An 18,721-nucleotide genomic window follows, 5' to 3' on the forward strand; every position below is an offset into this window, starting at 1 on the left:
TCCAACAGTACGTAATACGTAATTAAGACTTCACGGCCTGTATTTTGGGTGTTAATTTTATTTGAAGAAGAAGATGACGTTTTGGTCACAAATAAACATACAAACATCACCAACTACATTTGCTCTATTATAATAAAATAGTTATTGAGTGGGGTTGTCATTAAAGGGCTAGTATAATAGTTATTGAGTGGGGTTATGATTAAAGGGTTAGTATAATTGTTATTGACTGGGGTTATGATTAAGGGGTTAGTGTAATAGTTATTGACTGGGGTTATTATTTTTAATTGTTGTTTTAACTTGTCCATCTTGTTCATGGGTCTCTTTTCTCTCCTAACGTCTAGTGGTAGGACCTGCCCAAGACCCCACCAACATGCACAAAGAGGAGCTAAGACCTTTGTACTTGGATGTCCAAGCCACCACCCCTCTGGTCAGTCTGATCCCACTTTTGCCGCATTTATTTTCTTTAAAGTGTCATGAAGGACCTTGCACATGTCCATGTCCACTTTAGCATGAAAGACTAATGTTATTCTAAAAGAACTCGCAGATTATTCCTGATTCCAAAAGCGCTCAGGTGGGAATATCTTACAGGCCAAGGTGATTTTTTTATTTATATTTTATTTTTTTAATGATTGATTGATTGTTTTAAATGATTGATCAAATTTTTGGAAAAGTGATTTTTACTACTTATGAAATGACCGGTGAAGGTTTGATGTTTATCATTCATTCATTCTTTATTTGTTGAGCAAAACTGCTCCATGAGAAGCTTAAAGCGGAACTCAAACGCTCAGACCACCTTGGCGCTAATCTATCCCTTGATACCTTACAAAATAGATATGATGATTCTTCTTCAGATTTGTGATTTATAATGTGGGTAATTTTGCGACTAAAAAGTCGAAATCTTCTTCTTCCTCGACGATAACCGTGACGTCGCACCATTAAGTCGACCGCCACTTCCGTATTGTTTACGGGTTACATCGTAGTACTATTAAACTCAAACGGCGATTAATTTTCGAATTAACGCTGCCAGTCCTCCTGCTCAACTCTCAAGCCAACCCAACCAGCAAGCCAGGCCTCTCTCAACTCCCCGCCCTCTTTTGACCCGCCTCGCGCCTCCCGCGTCCATTCGCGCCAAACGAGCACAGCCCTCCTGGCCGTGGTACTCAAGGTGGATAGGCCTGTCCGGTGGTGTAGGTGGCGGCGGCCATTAACGGCAGTGTCCTGGCCTAGTTTCTTCCCAAGTCATGTCAGGGGAGGGCGTTACTTAGTGTTGTACTAAAGGTCCTAACTAATGTCAAAGTGGTGTGCAGTGCCAAAAGGGACAAAGGTTTGGCTAACCAGGTGAGGACACACAGGGGCGCTACTCCTTAATCCCTACACTACCTATCACTCGAACCTCCTGGTAGATTCACAATTGTACATCTTAACCGACAAAACGCCTATACAGGAACTTATTACAAGGTAGTTTTCCTTACCGCGACACACGAAGCATGTTACCTACTCAGATCTAACTGCTCTACATATTGCTCTACCACATCGACATAACAATATTATGATAACAGATCCTCCAAAGTCAGACAGTCAGACAGTCAGACGCCAATTAAAATAGGTCACAGTGTGTCGCTGTTGCGACTATCAGGATAGGGAATTTAATGAAATCCCCCACGTGTTTGTGTGTGTGTGTGTGTGTGTGTGTGTGTGTGTGTGTGTGTGTGTGTGTGTGTGTGTGTGTGTGTGTGTGTGTGTGTGTGTGTGTGTGTGTGTGTGTGTGTGTGTGTGTGTGTGTGTGTATATATATATATATATAATGTCTGTGTGTGTGCGACTGTGCGTGCATGCTTGTGTGCTTTGAAAAGGCTGACAGAGCAATTCCTTCTATACGTAAGCCTGTGCATTAGCTCGTCTTGTGCCAGTTTATAAATGCGTTTCATTTAATGTTTGTTTTTTTTGTTGGGTTTTCTTTTTTCTATCAGGATCCTCGCGTGCTGGATGCCATGTTGCCTTACCTCGTCGGATCATATGGAAACCCACATTCGCGTACACATGCCTATGGCTGGGAGAGCGAGGCCGCTGTAGAAAAGGCCCGACAGGTGAAGCTGGTTATTTTATGGTATATCTGATAACAGGAATGTATCTTGTACGGGTTTAATTAAAAGTTTAATCAAACCCATCCTAAGTGTTTTGTGGTGAAGTCAGTTGACAAAAATGGTGTATTTTCAGGTTTTTGTATGGACTTTGGATAAAATTGATTTGGTTGTGAAGTACTAAACTTTGTTAATGTATTTGTTTGAAGGTTTAAAGGTCTTTTTTATGCATCCGCAGACGAGGTCACCGGAGGCATTATGTTTTCGCGTTGTCCGTCCGTCCGTCCGTCCGTCTGTGATAGGTTTTCATTATCTTGATAACTTGATAACAGATGAAAGGATCTAAGTCAAACTTTTTTCCAGTACGTATAATGAGGTAAAGATGAAGCGAGTATATTTTGGGGTCATGGGGTCAAAGGTCAGAGGTCATATTAGGTGAAAATCCTGTTACCGCCATAACCTGTGGTGAACCAGTGATGGGATTTTGTCCAAAGTTGGTACAAGTATGTGTTATGATGCAAAGATGAACTTAATATATTTTGGGGTCAAGAGGTCAAAGGTCAAATGTCAGACCTCTTGTTAGGTAAAAAGTCTGTTACCAAGCTAACTTGTCAACTAGTCATTTGATTTTAACCAAACTTTGTATGATTATATACTATGATGCATAGATAAACTGATGAGATTCTGTGGTCAAGAGGTCAAAGGTCAGATGTCATGTTAAGTGAAAATTATGCTAATGGGTCAATATGTGAACCAGTTCTAGGATTTTGACCAAATTTGGTATAAGTATATATTATGACGCAAAGATGAACTGATTAGATTTCTGCATCAAGAGGTCAAAGGTCAGTTTCTGTAATAGGTTTTTGTTACTGCAATAACTTAATGGCTGAAGGGAACTGAATCAAACTTGGTACAATTATGTATAATGATGTAAAGATAAATTGATTATGTTTTGTGGTCAAGAGGTCCGGTTATGTAAAAATTCTGTTCCTGCGCTAAATTGTGAACCAGTGATGGGTTTTTGACCAAGCTTGGTACAAATATATATTATGGTGAATAGATGAACTGATTAGATTTTGGCACCGAGGTCAGAGGTCATGCCAAGTAAAAATGTGATCGTTGAGAACATCTGAAGGGATTTAAATCAAACTTGGTACAATGGTACAAGTACGATGATGTAATAATGTTGGTGGAGGCACATCGATCGTCGCGACATCGAAGAGTGGCGTTTTAGTTTTACGATTGTTGCTTTTAGAACATTCTTCCATGAGGCTTTTGGGATCTTAGTTAACCTTGTTTTAAGGAGGATGTTTATTTCATCGTTAATATGTATGAGGGGTCGGAGAGGCTAGTGCGTTGGTGCCTTTGAGCTGTCTAGCCTGGGTTTGAATCCCGACTACGCTATAAACTGTCATCCCGGTGTTTCATAGGTAGGGTGATTCATCAATGTGCGCGCCCTTGTATTGATCAGATGGACATTAAGTCAGGTGTCCCGTCTGCTGACATTCATTGGTTTATGTTAAAGATCCCACAGTGTTCCTCGCGAAGAGTCGATACATGATTCGTGCAGGTCTAGTTCATGGTTTAATACTTTACAATAGTTCATGTCTCGCATGGAAAATTAAATTTAATGTACCTTTTTGCAATTGATAAAATAATGTCGCGCGGACCCTTTGGTTAATACCAGGGCACGCGGATGGACCAGAACGGATTTACTTGAGGCGACGACCAAACACGGATTCGGCTGTAAAACGCGGGAGGAAGAAGGGAAGTGGAAGCTGTGGCAAAAGCGCTTATCTTCAGCGAACCGACGGCAGCTGCAGGGAAATTAATCAACTCGACAAACAAGATTTAATGTGCAAAAATAGAGATTTATTTCACGGAACCCGAAACATTGAAACGCGACGGTAATCAAATAAAGGGCCTAAATTGAGATCCCACACACCAGACTCAACAACAGGACACAGGAATGAATTACGAAAAGAAAAACGTTCGTTATGTAATTGTGAATGTGGTGCGTCCTTATCTGTCCTGTCTTCTGGCGTCTCCAAGCTCCGCTGCACACCACGAGGCCCCTCGCTCCAGCACCACAGCACCGCAAAGGCCCGAACCAAAGCCCACTCTAGGCTCCTCGTCGACCGCCCACGAGGTCCGTGCACCACTCTAAGCTCCAGAAGCGCCGATCGCACATGAGGCCCCAAAGCACCAAAAGCACCGCTCCAAGCACCACGCAAATGGCGAGCCAACGACCACCAGGACGTCTCAATACCAAGAGGAAAAGTGCAGAGAGCACAAGACAGCCAGGGAGGGACGTGCGCAAGAGGCAGCGAAGAACCGAAAAGCTAGAACTCGAGCAAGGGAGAACTGGATGTGCAAGAGCGCCAGAGGGACGTGGTGCGCAAGAGAGAACTCGATGTGCAAGAGAGAAAATGTCGTTCGGGGCGCCCCCATATAACCTGGGCGGTGACGTCAGTCTTGGCGCGCCACCAACCAGCGCCTACCACCGAACCTTCCAGCTTCGCGCCTTCCGCACTCGTTGGCTGGAGGTTTGCGCCTACTGCGCTGACCAATCACAGGCCCGTAGCGTGGTGATAGCTCGTGGCACTCGATGTGGCTAGGCCTGCTGGAGGTGTAGCTGGCTGCGGCCCATGCGGCGGTGCCCCGAACTGGCCTCTTGCCTGTTCTCTTCCGAAGTCCTTGTCAGGGAAGGGAATTATTTAATGTTGTGCTAAGGGCCTGTCTAAGTGTTTAAATTAGTGCATTGCTATAAGGGACAAAGGTCTGATTACCAGGTGTAACGCACAGGAGTTTATCTTTAATCCCTAACTATCTAACACTCAAACATCCTGGTATGTTCACAAGCAGTCATATTAACACGACAAACCGGACTAACATAGAACTTATTACAGGCAGATTCCCTAGCGCGAAAGATGAAGCATGTTACCTATTCAGATCTACCTGGCTCTAGATATTGCTTTACCCTACCGACATAACACAGCCACCTCCCCTCCCCCCCCCCCACCCCGCTGGAACCATAGCTCCTGCTCGGTTCACTGCAGGCACTACGATTCCAGTCTTAACACTTATTGCCACACACTTAATTAACGTACGAAATAAATCAGGATGGCTGTGGGAAGTGAGTCGGACTTCCTACCTATACTCCTTAACATGCTCATCCCCAGCATGCAATGAATTATGTACATTTCAAATATTCGTTGTTCCTGCGGAGGGAGGAAACAAACAACACACAAAATCTACTTCACCACAACCCTTAGCCTTATTCAAAAATTCCGAACTCTAATAAGCATTTGTACATACCCCGGTCTACAGACCGCGTCCCCCGGTGGATGCCACAAGACACAACCTTACCTGCGGGCCCATCCCAATGTACCCCTAAATTCCCGCGGGCCCTGTTCAGGTGTTACAGGTGAGTGACATAGCTCGGTGGATTTCCCCCACATTCATTCAACACAAAACCCTTATCCACGCATACTCATTCCAAAACACCTTACACACAAAATCATAACCAAGCACGTATTTAATACACCCCGCTGCAGGACCATGGGCATTGATGTCATATACATGTGTGCATTTCATTTCTCCTCAGCAGCGGGGAGGTACCGCACAACAAGATGGTAGGGGCGCTTCAGGCTGTGGTGCCCGCAGTCCCAAAACAAGTCAACCGACTTACAAGTTCATTCCCCCCCCCCCCCCCCCCCCTTTACCTCCAGGCCCCGTGACAGCCCAACAGCCTTTCCGCCGTTACCCCGCCGGTGAGGGTCTCCACACACCAGGATCCGTTGCCTCCTGCTGCCGCGCAGCTCCACGGGTCGCCGGGGGTCTCCTTTACCCCACTGCGCCCAACCAGACCCTCCACCGACATGCTCCAATTTCCAGATACCACCGGCTGCCAGGGGTAATTGCCGCAGAAGGGGGCTGCAGGCATCGCTCCTCAGTGCCTGATCTGCACCTGCGGACACACAGACCTTCCCCACCCACAAGATCCCAAAACATATTTCCCTCCCCCGCTGCCATTCAATTTTCCAGCACAATTCCAGTGAAGATGGTTCAAAAGGTGTTACAAAAGAGTTGCCATGGCCTGCTTCATTTGAAATCCCCCGTTCACATTTTAAATCATTACATTTCCAAAACACATTTCGCAATAATCACCACTCATCCATATTTCAATTTCCAAACTCAGGACCACATAGAAACACATAACCACTACACAAAAACATACGCCACCCACAAGACCCTGTGGCACACATTCCATCCCCTTCACCGACCATGTCATCACTCTCACCCACCTCCCAACTCCAAATTACATGTCCCCAAATTTCCACAAGCAAGTCCTGAAGCCTGGGACAGTACACATCAAGGCCTTACCTCTATCTTGATATACAGGTAACTACCTGTTGGTCAGGTGTTGGTGTTGGGCTAGCCCTGGTGTTGGTGTTGGGCCTGGTGTTGGGCTAGCGGCTAGGGTGCCGGCTTAGGATCCTAGGATCCTGGGTTCGAATCTCGGTCGATCGCCGAATTAATGCCAGGGGGGTTGACTCAGCCTGTCATCCTTCCGAGGTCGGCTAATTGAGTACCAGTTCACTGGTAATTCCCTGTTTGTCGTTGAAGGCGGCAAAAAGGGTTGGCGTCAGGAAGGGCATCCGGCCGTAAAACATTGCTTCAAAAAGGGGACCAAAAAACAACAACTACCACGGTCCCCGAAAAGGCCAACCCCCGCTTTGCGGGGAAAAATGGCCTCTAAACGGTGGTTTTTACCTGTTGGTCAGGTCCAAAGTGCCATCCACCCACAAAATCCCAAAATTTCACATTGGACCAATCAAATTCTTCCAAATTTCACTTTTCTCCCCACTATACTGGCAGGTATGTGGGTCCGCATCCAACGGTGATCATCGCTACTCAACTACCTGTGGCCACAACAGCTCCGCACCTCTACCGTTCAAGGGTCACCGGGACAAGGTGAGCAGTCAAAACGCCAACATAGCCCATGAGTGTCCATAAGGGTGTGACCCATCATCCATCCTTCGGCCCCCCTGCGAGGAACACAGCTGCACCAGCCCCAGCTGGACAAAGTGGTGAGCACCTGCTGCCACAAACACGACCGCGCGCACAACCTCGGCCCTGGGGGAGACGGTCGCAGTGCATGGCATTCCCCTCACGTCACCTACGCCGCCCTCGTCCCCCAGTCCACAGAACTGCAGCCCCCAGTGCTCACCCACACTTGACCACACCAAGGTCCGGTCAACAGCCATGCTCCACCAGGATACCCACCCAGAAGACATGGTCCACACACCTCGGACACGCACAGCACCACGTTGACCCCCAGACCCCCAACTTCATCCCCATGATCCCGCGTCCCAAATATCGGCACAGTCACCCCCGCAACCAGTTGAAAGCTGTGTCCTGCTACCCTGTCAATTTTATCACAGCCTCCAACACTTTGGTCTACACACCTATATCAATAATGGTGTCACTGTGCAGTGCCCACCATAGCATTTCAAAATTCATCCTTAAATTTACATCTAACCCTTTGATTACCCGTACCAAACATTTTTCACATTTTCCTAACCTCACCAAAGAAAGATGCTTTGCCATACACATGCCAGCCGAGCATGGCCCATATGCTCGACACGTTACAAATTCCCATTCACATCCCCATGGCTCTCTTCCCAAACCGAGAGTCCACAAATCGTAACGGAACATCTGTGGAAGGTCACTCACACCATCACGTTCCACAGATGCCCCAATGGTTGTCCAGTAGGCTATATCCATCCCTGTCCATTCGGTTTGATCCGCGTCCATAGACCAACACAGCATGGCAGGTCACCACATGCTGGCTGTCCCAGAGTCTCAGGGAGAGGGTGTCAGGCCGCATTCCCGGGCGGTCACCACATCAGGCCCAAGTTGGCCGTCCGCGGTGCCACCACCAAAAGCGCGACCCACAACACCTCCCCCTAGTGGTCCTTAATAAATGCCATCCCAGGCTTGAGAAACCACCTCGGACCCCCCCGGAAGTCTTAACCCCCACCTGGGTCCGGTGACCCTGCCGGCCCGAGCCACCAGCTTGGGCTGTGCCCCGACGGACAAGGGACGCCACACTCCACCAGACCCCCCGTGGGGCCCAGGTCGTACCATGACACCCATGGCTGGACCCCACGTCCAAATCTCGCCAGCACAGCCCCCCAGCTGGCTGGCACAACAAAAATTTGAAAGGGGCAACTTTTGCCGAGGCCATCACCAATGACCTCTCCTGTACCCAATTTCTGCAGCTCGGGGACCAACTCCCTCCATGGCTGCTCCAGATCAAAATCCCATTTCCATTTAACTTTAAATTTCCTTTTAACAATTTGTATCTCCTGTCCCAAACCGCAGCTGCAGGTAACAACTCCCTTAGGTTGTTCTGCCCCTCCCTGCAGCTGGTCCAAATTCCCTACAGGGACGAAATCTCCAGAGGCTCTATCTCCCGATCCCTCTCTGTCCGAATCCAGCCCGGAGCCAAAACACTCCCCCAACTGGGAATTCAATTTCGGAGCCTCTGTTGCCCAATCGGTGTGCACGGTGAGGGTCCCCTCGGTCACCTCAACCGCCTCCTCCGACTGACTCACCTCCTCCCCCAAACTCCTTTGGGCCTGATCAACCTTGTCCTCCATGGGACTGTCCCAGGTCCCCAGCCGCTGGATCAAATCATTCTCATCATCCCCATCATCATCACAAATTATTTCTGGCCCCGACAGGCCTTCCCCAATAAATACCCGGTCCAGCTCCACCACACGGACCCTCAATAATGTTATCCCCTCTTGCTCCGCACTACCGCCCTGGTGCTGCACCATTCCAAATTCATCTCCCGGTTGGGGTGTTGTGGCATCAACCCAGTCCCGATAAACCTCCAGGCCAGCAGGTGGGAAACATCCTCCATTTACCTCTACACATGCAGTCTCCCCATCTACCTGTACGCATTTCCCATTCACCTCTTCACATGCTGTTCCCGGTGCAATTCCCAATTTGGCACCCCTCCCCACCCCACCGTTCCGATTCAAATTTCGCCACCCTTGGCTTCTCCTGGGCCCCAAAGCCACCATTCTTTCGTTCTTCCTTCAATTCTTCATTCGCCCGGGCATCCATTTTTAAAATCATTTCATCCATTTTATTTTCCAATCGCTCAGCAAATCGTTCAATTAAACTTTGCATCCAGGCCTGGTCGTGTATCGCGGCCGCTCCAATTGTTCCCGGCTCCCCGGTAGGGGAGGGGGATAAGTTGGTGCTCGGGACGGGGGAGGTTCCAAGACTAACCTCCAATTCCCCTACCTCCGTCTCACCTTCTGAACTGACAGAAGCCTCGCTACGCACCTCCATTTCACCGACCTCCGACATCCGCTTTGAGGAAGGTCGTTTCCCACGCGCGTATTTATTTTAATTCCAAAAATAAAATTTAAATTTTTCGAAGACGCGATATCGCGCTTCGTATGCCCAATCGACTGTGCAAATTTCTCAGCCTCGACTATGAAAATTTAGGTTCCAAATGCTGGGCGGGATTTTTCACCCAGCCGGCGTCGACTCGCTACCTCCGGACAAAAAAATTGTCAACTAGGTTCGAATCCCGAATGCCTGACACCAATTGTCGCGGGGACCCTTCAGTTAATACCAGGGCTCGTGGATGGACCAGAACGGATTTACTTGAGGCGACGACCAAACACGGATTTGGCTATAAAACGCGGGCGGAAGAAGGGAAGTGGAAGCTGTGGGAAAAGCGCTTATCTTCAGCGAACCGACGGCAGCTGCAGGGAAATTAATCAACTCGGCAAACAAGATTTAATGTACAAAACTAGAGATTTATTTCACGGAACCCGAAACGATGAAACGTGACGGTAATCAAATAAAGGGCCTAAATTGGGATCCCACACACTCAGACTCAACAACAGGGCACAGGAATGAATTACGAAAAGAAAAACGTTCGTTATGTAATTGTGAATGTGGTGCGTCCTTATCTGTCCTGTCGTCTGGCGTCTCCAAGCTCCGCTGCACACCACGAGGCCCTTCGCTCCAGCACCACAGCACTGCGAAGGCCCGAGCCAACGCCCACTCTAGGCTCCTCGTCGACCGCCCACGAGGTCCGTGCACCACTCTAAGCTCCAGAAGCGCTGATCGCACACGAGGCCCCAAAGCACCAAAAGCATCGCTCCAAGCACCACGCAGATTTTTTTTTTTTTTTTTTTTTTTTTTTTTGTATACAAGATCGAGGCTCGTGAAAGAGCGAACATTAATCACACAGAAAGACAAACAGACACACAAAACAAATAACATCGGGAGCGGTAGACAAGATGGGGAGAGAGGGGGAAGGACACAAACACAACATTTGAGAGCAGGGACCGAGAGACATGGAGACATCGAGAGAACTGTGGGAGGGAGAGGGCTTTGGGGGGGAGGCATGGGAAGGGGGGGGGGGGGTGGGAGAGGTATAAAACATATGGACACTGCCAAGACTTCCAGGAAAGAAGTTGGAATTTCAAACAAGGTGGATCTGGGGTGAATTAGTGGGGGTAGAAAAGATCAAGGTTTTGGATGGGGGAAGATAAGAGATGGTGGTGAACAGCTGTTTTGAAGACCTGGAGGGAGGAGTGTGATTGAAGTGAGTGTGGGAGTTTGTTCCAGAGGCGGGGGAAAAGAGGAATGAAAGAGTGAAGGTGAGCAGAGAGCCGAGATTTCGGCAGTTTAACCATCAGAGGGTGGCTGGCAGATCTTGTGCGACCTGTAGGAATATTTGGGGGACAGAGCACAGAGAGAGCTGGGGGAGCAAGGCCGGAGAGGAGTCGGTAGAAGACAGAAAGACCACCTACCTGCCTGCGGTGAGTGAGTGAAAGGCCCTCAGAGATAGCTTCATCGCAGGAGATTCAAATGATTCTGAAAGCTTTGGATTCAACAGCGTGAAGCCGAGCCAGGTGTGAGGCAGGAGCACCAGCCCATAGAGGAGAACAGTATTCCATTGAGCTGCGGATTGAGCCTTGTATGTGGTGAGGAGCTCAGGTGTGCCTAGGAAGGACTTCGCACGACGGAGGATGCCCAGTCGGCGACTGGCTTTGGAGGCCAGCTTGGAAATGTGGTTTTCCCAAGAAAGATCATGGCAGATGGTGAGACCCAAAAGCTTGAGCGACAGAACTTCTTGGAGAGGATTGTTGAGAAAGTAGATGGGAGGGTTGTCCAGTCGATCTTTTCGGAGAGACATAGTAAGAGTGTGAGATTTGTCATGATTGAAAGACATGTTCCACATGTTTGACCAGTCTGTGATTTTGTCCAGGTCTTCAGAGAGTGAGGAGGCTGCAGACTGCCGATCTGAGGGAAGAGGAATGGAGCGGCAGAGAGTGGAGTCATCAGCAAAGAGATACAGAGGATTTTCCAGAGAGTCGGAGAGATCATTGATAAAGACCAGAAAAAGCACAGGGCCCAGCACACACTGCCTTGGGGAACTCCAGCCTGAACGGGAAGGGGAGATGAGAGAAATCCATTCAGGGCCACACGTTGACTACGACCAGAGAGGAAGTCCGCAAGCCATGCATGGAGATTTCCATGGATACCATAGGAGGAGAGTTTGGTGAGCAGAGCTGGGTGCCAGACCGTATCGAAGGCACGTGATATGTCAAGGGAGACAGCTCTGATTTCCTGTTTGGCATTGAGGACCTCCATCCATTGTTGAGACAGCAGAAGCAGCATGTCCAGAGTAGAGTGACCTGGTCTGAAACCAAATTGATGATCAGAGATCAAGCCATTGGAGAAGAGGAAAGATTTCATATCGGGAGCAATGATGGAAATCCATGACTTTGCTGATAATTGGGAGAAGGCCGATTGGTCTGTAGTTGCTAGGATCTGTTTTTGCACCTTTTTTGTGCAAAGTGGTGATGTTGGCTGATTTCCAAGCAGATGGCAGATGACTTTGAGCAAAAGAGAGGGTGAAGAGAACAGAGAGAGGGAGTGAAAGAGCGGGAGAACAGGATTTTAGGACCCGTGGGCTGATGCCGTCAGGTCCAGTTGCAGAATCAGAGTCGAGGGTTGACAGAAACTTTTCCACCTTGTCAGGAGGAAAGGACACAGAGTCCAGGAGCAGCTGGGTACGACTGGGTACGGTGGTTACAGAGAGGGATGGATTTGGGACCCAAGATTTAGAGGCAAACACAGAGTTGAGGCATTCAGCCTTTTCACGTGCGGCGTCAGCCGTGTAGCCATTTGAGGTGAGGGAGGGGATGGAGGGGGAACAAACACCAGAAACAGATTTGACCAGGCGCCACCAGGATTTGGAAGAAGTTTTCCCAGGAAAGATCATTGCAGATAGTGAGACCCAAAAGCTTGTGACAAAACTTATTGATGAGGATTGTTGAGATAGTAGATGGGACGGTTGTCCAGACGGTCTTTTCGGAGATTTGTCAGGATTGAAAGACATGTTCCACTTGTTTGACCAGTTTGTGATATTGTCCAGATCTGCAGAGAGTGAAGAGGCTGCAGACAGCCGATCTGAAGGATGAGGTATGGAGTGGCAGAGAGTGGAGTCATCAGCAAAGAGATAGAGAGGATTTTCCAGAGTCAGAGAGATCATTGATGAAGACCAGAAAAAGCACAGGGCCCAGAACACTGCCTTGGGGAACTGCAGCCTGAAAAGGAACGGGAGATGAGATTCCGTTCAGGGCCACACGTTGACTGCGACCGGAGAGGAAGTCTCAAGCCATGCGTGGAGGTTTCCATGGATAACTTAAGAGGAGAGCTTGGTGAGCAGGGCGGGTGCCAGACTGTATTGAAGGCACGTGATATGTCAAGGGAGACAGCTCTGATTTCCTGTTTGGCATTGAGTACCTCCATCCATTTGTGAGATAGCAGAAGCAGCATGTACAGAGTAGAGTGACCTGGTCTGAATCCAAATTGATGATCCGAGATCAAACCATTGGAGAAGAGGAAGGATTTAATATCAGAAGCTCTCCCGGGTTACTCCCTCCTCCGGAATGATAGACCTGAGCCTCGTCCTGGAGGTGGGGTTGCTATCTTTATCAAAAACTCTTTCTCACTCGCCCTGCACTGCCCTTTGTCCACCTCACCCCGAGGAATACCTCTGGCTACTGCTTCCCCTTCGCTCCCACCTTTTGTTCTTATGTGTGTTGTACCGTCCAGCAAACAGAGATGACTCCATCTACATCTCGCTGTTTGATAATATGGACCAACTTCTATCTCCTCATCCCAACTCTCTCTTCCTCATATGTCGTGATTTCAATTGTCACCATGCCAGTTGGCTGGGTGTGGGTACCTCTCTCACCAGCCATGGCTCCTCAGCAAAGGACTTCTGTGACTCACTGGGACTGACACAATCTGTCAATTTCCCAACCCGGATCTCAGTCAACGGAGCATCTTCTCTTCTGGACTTGGTTATGACTAACTTCCCTGAAAATGTCTGCTGCTCTTCTTCTGCTCCAATCGGCTCATCTGATCATGTGCTTGTTAAATTGGACATCTCCCTGACCATTCTCAGGGAGCCTCCTCAGCGGCGACGAGTCTGGCATTTCACTCAGGCGAACTGGCACAGTCTTCAAGCAGCCATCAATCATCTGGACTCGTCTCCCATCTCTACCACCTCTGACATCAACTCATCCTGGGAATTCTTCCAAAGTAAATTGCTCTCTCTCATGCACAGATTTAGCCCATCTTGTCTTCTGTTGTCATACCCTTCCTCCCGTCCATGGTACACGGAATCTTGTGGTGAGGCTGTTGCCCAGAAACAACTTGCCTTCGTCTCCTGGAAAGCAAATCCAACAGAAGGAAATCTCATTTCCTTTCACAAAGCCCGAAACAAGTGTGTGTCCACCCCCAGGAGAGCCAGGAAACAATATCTCTCCGTTCTCAAGACCGAACTCTCTTATCTGTCTCCCTCTTCCAAATCCTGGTGGCGTCTGGTCAAATCTGTTTCTTGTGTTTGTTCCCCCTCCATCTCCTCCCTTACCTCAAACGGCTACACAGCTGACTCCGCACGTGAAAAAGCCGAATGCCTCAACTCTGTGTTTGCCTCTAAATCTTGTGTCCCAAACCCATCCCTCTCTGTACCCACCGTACCCAGTCGTACCCAGCTGCTCCTGGACTCTGTGTCCTTTCCTCCTGACAAGGTGGAAAAGTTTCTGTCAACCCTCGACTCTGATTCTGCAACTGGACCTGACGGCATCAGCCCACGGGTCCTAAAATCCTGTTCTTCCGCTCTTTCACTCCCTCTCTCGGTTCTCTTCACCCTCTCTTTTGCTCAAGGTCATCTGCCATCTGCTTGGAAATCAGCCAACATCACCGCTTTACACAAAAAATGTGCAAAAACAGATCCTAGCAACTACAGACCAATCAGCCTTCTCCCAATTATCAGCAAAGTCATGGATTTCCATCATTGCTCCGGATATGAAATCTTTCCTCTTCTCCAATGGCTTGATCTCTGATCATCAGTTTGGTTTCAGACCAGGTCACTCGACTCTGGACATGCTGCTTCTGCTGTCTCAACAATGGATGGAGGTCCTCAATGTCAAACAGGAAATTAGAGCTGTCTCCCTCGACATATCACGTGCCTTCGATACGGTCTGGCACCCCGCTCTGCTCACCAAACTCTCCTCCTTTGGTATCCATGGAAATCTGCACGCATGGCTGGCGGACTTCCTCTCTCGTCGTAGTCAACGTGTGGCCCTGAATGGGTTTCTCTCATCTCCTCTTCCTGTTCAGGCTGGAGTTCCCCAAGGCAGTGTTCTGGGTCCTGTGCTTTTTGTGGTCTTCACCAATGATCTCTCCGACTCTCTTGAAAATCCTCTCTATCTCTTTGCTGATGACTCCACTCTCTGCCGCTCCATTCCTCATCCCTCAGATCGGCAGTCTGCAGCCTCCTCACTCTCTGCAGACCTGGACAAAATCACAGACTGGGCAAACAAGTGGAACATGTCTTTCAATCCTGACAAATCTCACACTCTTACGATGTCTCTCCGAAAAGACCGACTGGACAACCCTTCCATCCACTTTCTGAATAATCCTCTCCAAAACGTTCTGTCACTCAAGCTTTTGCGTCTCACTATCTGCCATGATCTGTCCTGGGAAAACCACATTTCAAATCTGGCCTCCAAAGCCAGTCGCTGACTGGGCATCCTCCGTCGTGCGAAGTCCTTCCTTGGCACACCTGAGCTCCTCACCACATACAAGGCTTTCATCCGCAGCTCAATGGAATACTGCTCTCCCCTCTGGGCTGGTGCTCCTGCCTCACACCTAGCTCGTCTTCACGCTGTTGAAACCAAAGCGTTCAGAATCATTGGAATCTCCCGTGATGAAGCTACCTCTGAGGGCCTTTCACTTACTCACCGCAGGCAGGTTTGTGGTCTTTCTGTCTTCTACTAACTCTTCTCCGGCCTTGCCCCTCCAGCTCTCTCTGGGCTCTGGCCCCCAAATATTCCTACAGGTCGCACAAGATCTGACTGCAACCCTCTGATGGTTAAACTGCCAAAATCAAGACTCTCTGCTCACCTTCACTCCTTCATTCCTCGATTCTCCCGCCTCTGGAACAAACTCCCTCACTCTCTTCAATCCCACTCCTCCCTCCAGGTCTTTAAAACAGCTGTTCACCACCATCTCTTATCTTCCCCCATCCAAAACCTTTATCTTTTCTACCCCTGCTAATTTCACCCCATATCCACTTTTTTGAAATACCAACTTCTTTCCTGGAAGTCCTTGGTGTCCTTGTGTTTGTACTTCACTCCCCCCTTCCCACGCCTCCTCCCCCCAAGCCCTCTCCCTCCCCCACATTCCCGATGTCCCTGCTCTCAAATGTTGTGTTTATGTGCTTCCCCTTCTCTCCCCATCTTGTCTACCGCTCCCCTTTTTATACACTTTGTTTGTTTGTCTGTTTGATTTGTTTGTGTGATAAATGTTAGCTCTTTCACGAGCCTCGATTCTGTATACAAAAAAAAGAAAGAAAAAGCGATGATTGATTCCATGACCTTGCTGGTAACTGGGAGCAGGCTGATTGGTCTGTCGATGTATGGTTCTGTTTTTTCACCTTTTTCGTGTAAAGTGGTGATGTTGGCTGATGTCCAAGCAGATGGCAGATGACCTTGACTCGAAGCCATAAACTCGAACAATCGAAGCTGTCATCGCTGCCAAAGGGGCTTCTACTATGTATTGGCTCAGGGTGTTGAATACTTATGTAAATTCGATATTTCTGTTGATCATTTTCTATTATTATTATTATTATTATTATTATTATTATTATTATTATTATTATTACTATTATTATTATTATGTGTATATTTTATTGTCATTATTATTATTATTATTATCATTATGGGGTATTATATTTAGATCAGTGACAAAAAATCTCAATTTAATTTTAAATTCAAGCTGTAACACAACAAAATGTGAAAAAGTCAAGGGGTGTGAATACTTTCTCCAGGCCCTGTTTATGTCCCCTTACAGGGAACTTCAACACAGGTGGGGGTCATTAGGCCCATAAACCATGTACAATGGTGTTTGTCTGTGCTCTATCCCTTTATAACATGCTAAATGTAAAGCAATGCAGCAGCACACACTATTTTTATTCTTTGGTCTGACTCAGTTGTTCACGTTGGAGCCACTGATCTCCCAGGCTCGGAGGACCCTCTAACCATTACGCCACCGAGTCTGTTAGTGGTTTCCTGAAAACGTTTGCTTTCTTGAAAGAAAAGCATTACCTTGTTGCAGACCTTATTTCATGTTTCTTTCTCCTCTTCTTCCTCCTCCTCTTCTTCCTCTTCTTCTTCTTCTTCTTTTTATTTGAAACATTGTGTCATTTTCTTGATTTTTTACTAGGGTTTATTTACTTGTCAGTATATTTTGCCTTCTCTTACTCTCATTGTTTATTGGTTGTTATTGATTTACTCCAGTTGTTGGACTTCCCCTCTCTTCTCTCCCCTCCCAACTTAATGCTTCCAGCAAGTGGCCGATTTGATTGGAGCAGATCCGAGGGAGATTATTTTCACCAGTGGAGCCACGGAGTCGAACAACATTGCAATCAAGGTGTGATTTACCTTTTGGGGTTTAAGATGGTCCTTTTTCTGCCTTTTGCATGCAAAGACCTTGATTGGGCCAAAAATATGTTTCATTGCTGCGACTCGGCCAATCTTTAAAACAACACCCAACGGTAATGACTCTTGTGTTAAAGACTTTAAACATCTCACATTTGTCGATTTTGGCATTTCTCTTCCCATTGAAGGCCTTTCCATCCAAGGCTTCATCCTGCGGAGCTTTGTGCTAAAACGCCAACTTTGCATACCCGGTGGGCAGCGCCCTCAGGACATGCTGAAAATTTTAAATCCAGATACTTCTTTTTGAACAATTGAAAGTTTTGAAGATTTCAAACATTCAATTATGGAGTTCATGATCTCTTTGCCTTTTCGTGTTTTAAGTAAGAGGTTTTGCAAAATGTACCCGCTCATGGTGGCTGAGCATCCTTCATGACGTCACTTTTTGGTTCTTCGGTGTCAGCTCGTCGTATCATTGTGAGGATTAGCAATTTGGTGCTTGATTCATCGACGAAAGGGGAACCTGAGCTGGGTTTGGTTTTCACTACAACAACAACAACAGGCATTTTAAGGCCATTTTCCCTGCTAAAGCGGGGTTGGCCTTGCGGTCCCCATGACGATCTTCTCCACTTATTTTCACTTCTCCACTTATTGTTTTCACTGGTAATTATTTTTTTAATCTGGGTTTTACACCATCATGAGTGAGGTTTTTGTTTTACCCAACTAATGATTATTGTCCTGACGGTAATTTCAGGAAGTCGGACAGGAACCTCTTTGGCTTGAATGTAAAAATATTGCATTGGCATCATGAGCATCCTTGGTATGAAGATTTGTACACGATTTGATTTGATTTGATTGGAGAAAAACTCTCTCATATAATTACATTATTTACTGCTATTTCAAATGGTCAACATTTACTTATATTTATACACCTTTACATTTGCAAAATGGTTGTGCTTTGGCTATCGCTTATTTTAAATAATGGAAACCTGATTTTTCATTCGAGCTTCCCCTATAATACCTGGTGTTCATATAGGGTGTGGCACGATTCTATAAGCAACGGAAGCAGCATGTCATCACAACACAGACCGAGCACAAGTGTGTCCTGGACTCGTGTCGTGCTCTCGAAGCCGAGGGTTTTGCCGTAACCTACCTGCCCGTGAAGACCAACGGACTCGTCGATCTTAAAGTAAGTCGAAGCATGGCGGCTAAATGTTGTGCACAGAAGCCCAGACCATTTCTTGCAAACTTGTTAACCAACTTTCTGGTGCTTGCGTTGTTGGAGAAATGGAATTGGGTGTGTGGACAGATGGGTCAGTATGCAAGTAGAAAACAATGGAGGATAAAGGTGTGAGAAAATGTGATAAAGGAGTGAGAAAATGTGATAAAGGAGTGAGTAAGTGTGATAAAGGTGTGAGAAAATGTGATAAAGGAGTGAGTAAGTGTGATAAAGGTGTGAGAAAATGTGACAAAGCAGTGAGTAAGTGTGATAAAGGTGTGAGAAAATGTGATAAAGGAGTGAGTAAGTGTGATAAAAGTGTGAGAAAATGTGACAAAGCAGTGAGTAAGTGTGATAAAGGT

General features: G+C 47.4%; 1 protein-coding gene across 1 annotated transcript in view; it reads left to right on the forward strand.

Moving 5' to 3' along the window:
• The window catches only part of NFS1 (NFS1 cysteine desulfurase), a 129,152-nt gene that overhangs the window by 12,458 nt on the left and 97,973 nt on the right, over nt 1-18,721 (forward strand). Inside the window, exons 2-5 of the mRNA XM_068108839.2 lie at nt 342-427; nt 1,971-2,087; nt 17,052-17,135; nt 18,177-18,329. Of these exons, the coding sequence (XP_067964940.1) occupies nt 342-427; nt 1,971-2,087; nt 17,052-17,135; nt 18,177-18,329 (440 nt within the window). The remainder of the gene's footprint in view (nt 1-341; nt 428-1,970; nt 2,088-17,051; nt 17,136-18,176; nt 18,330-18,721) is intronic.

Source organism: Myxine glutinosa, chromosome 2 (genome assembly GCF_964187855.1).
Source record: "Myxine glutinosa chromosome 2, kmMyxGlut1.1, whole genome shotgun sequence".
NCBI classification, from domain to species: domain Eukaryota; kingdom Metazoa; phylum Chordata; class Myxini; order Myxiniformes; family Myxinidae; genus Myxine; species Myxine glutinosa.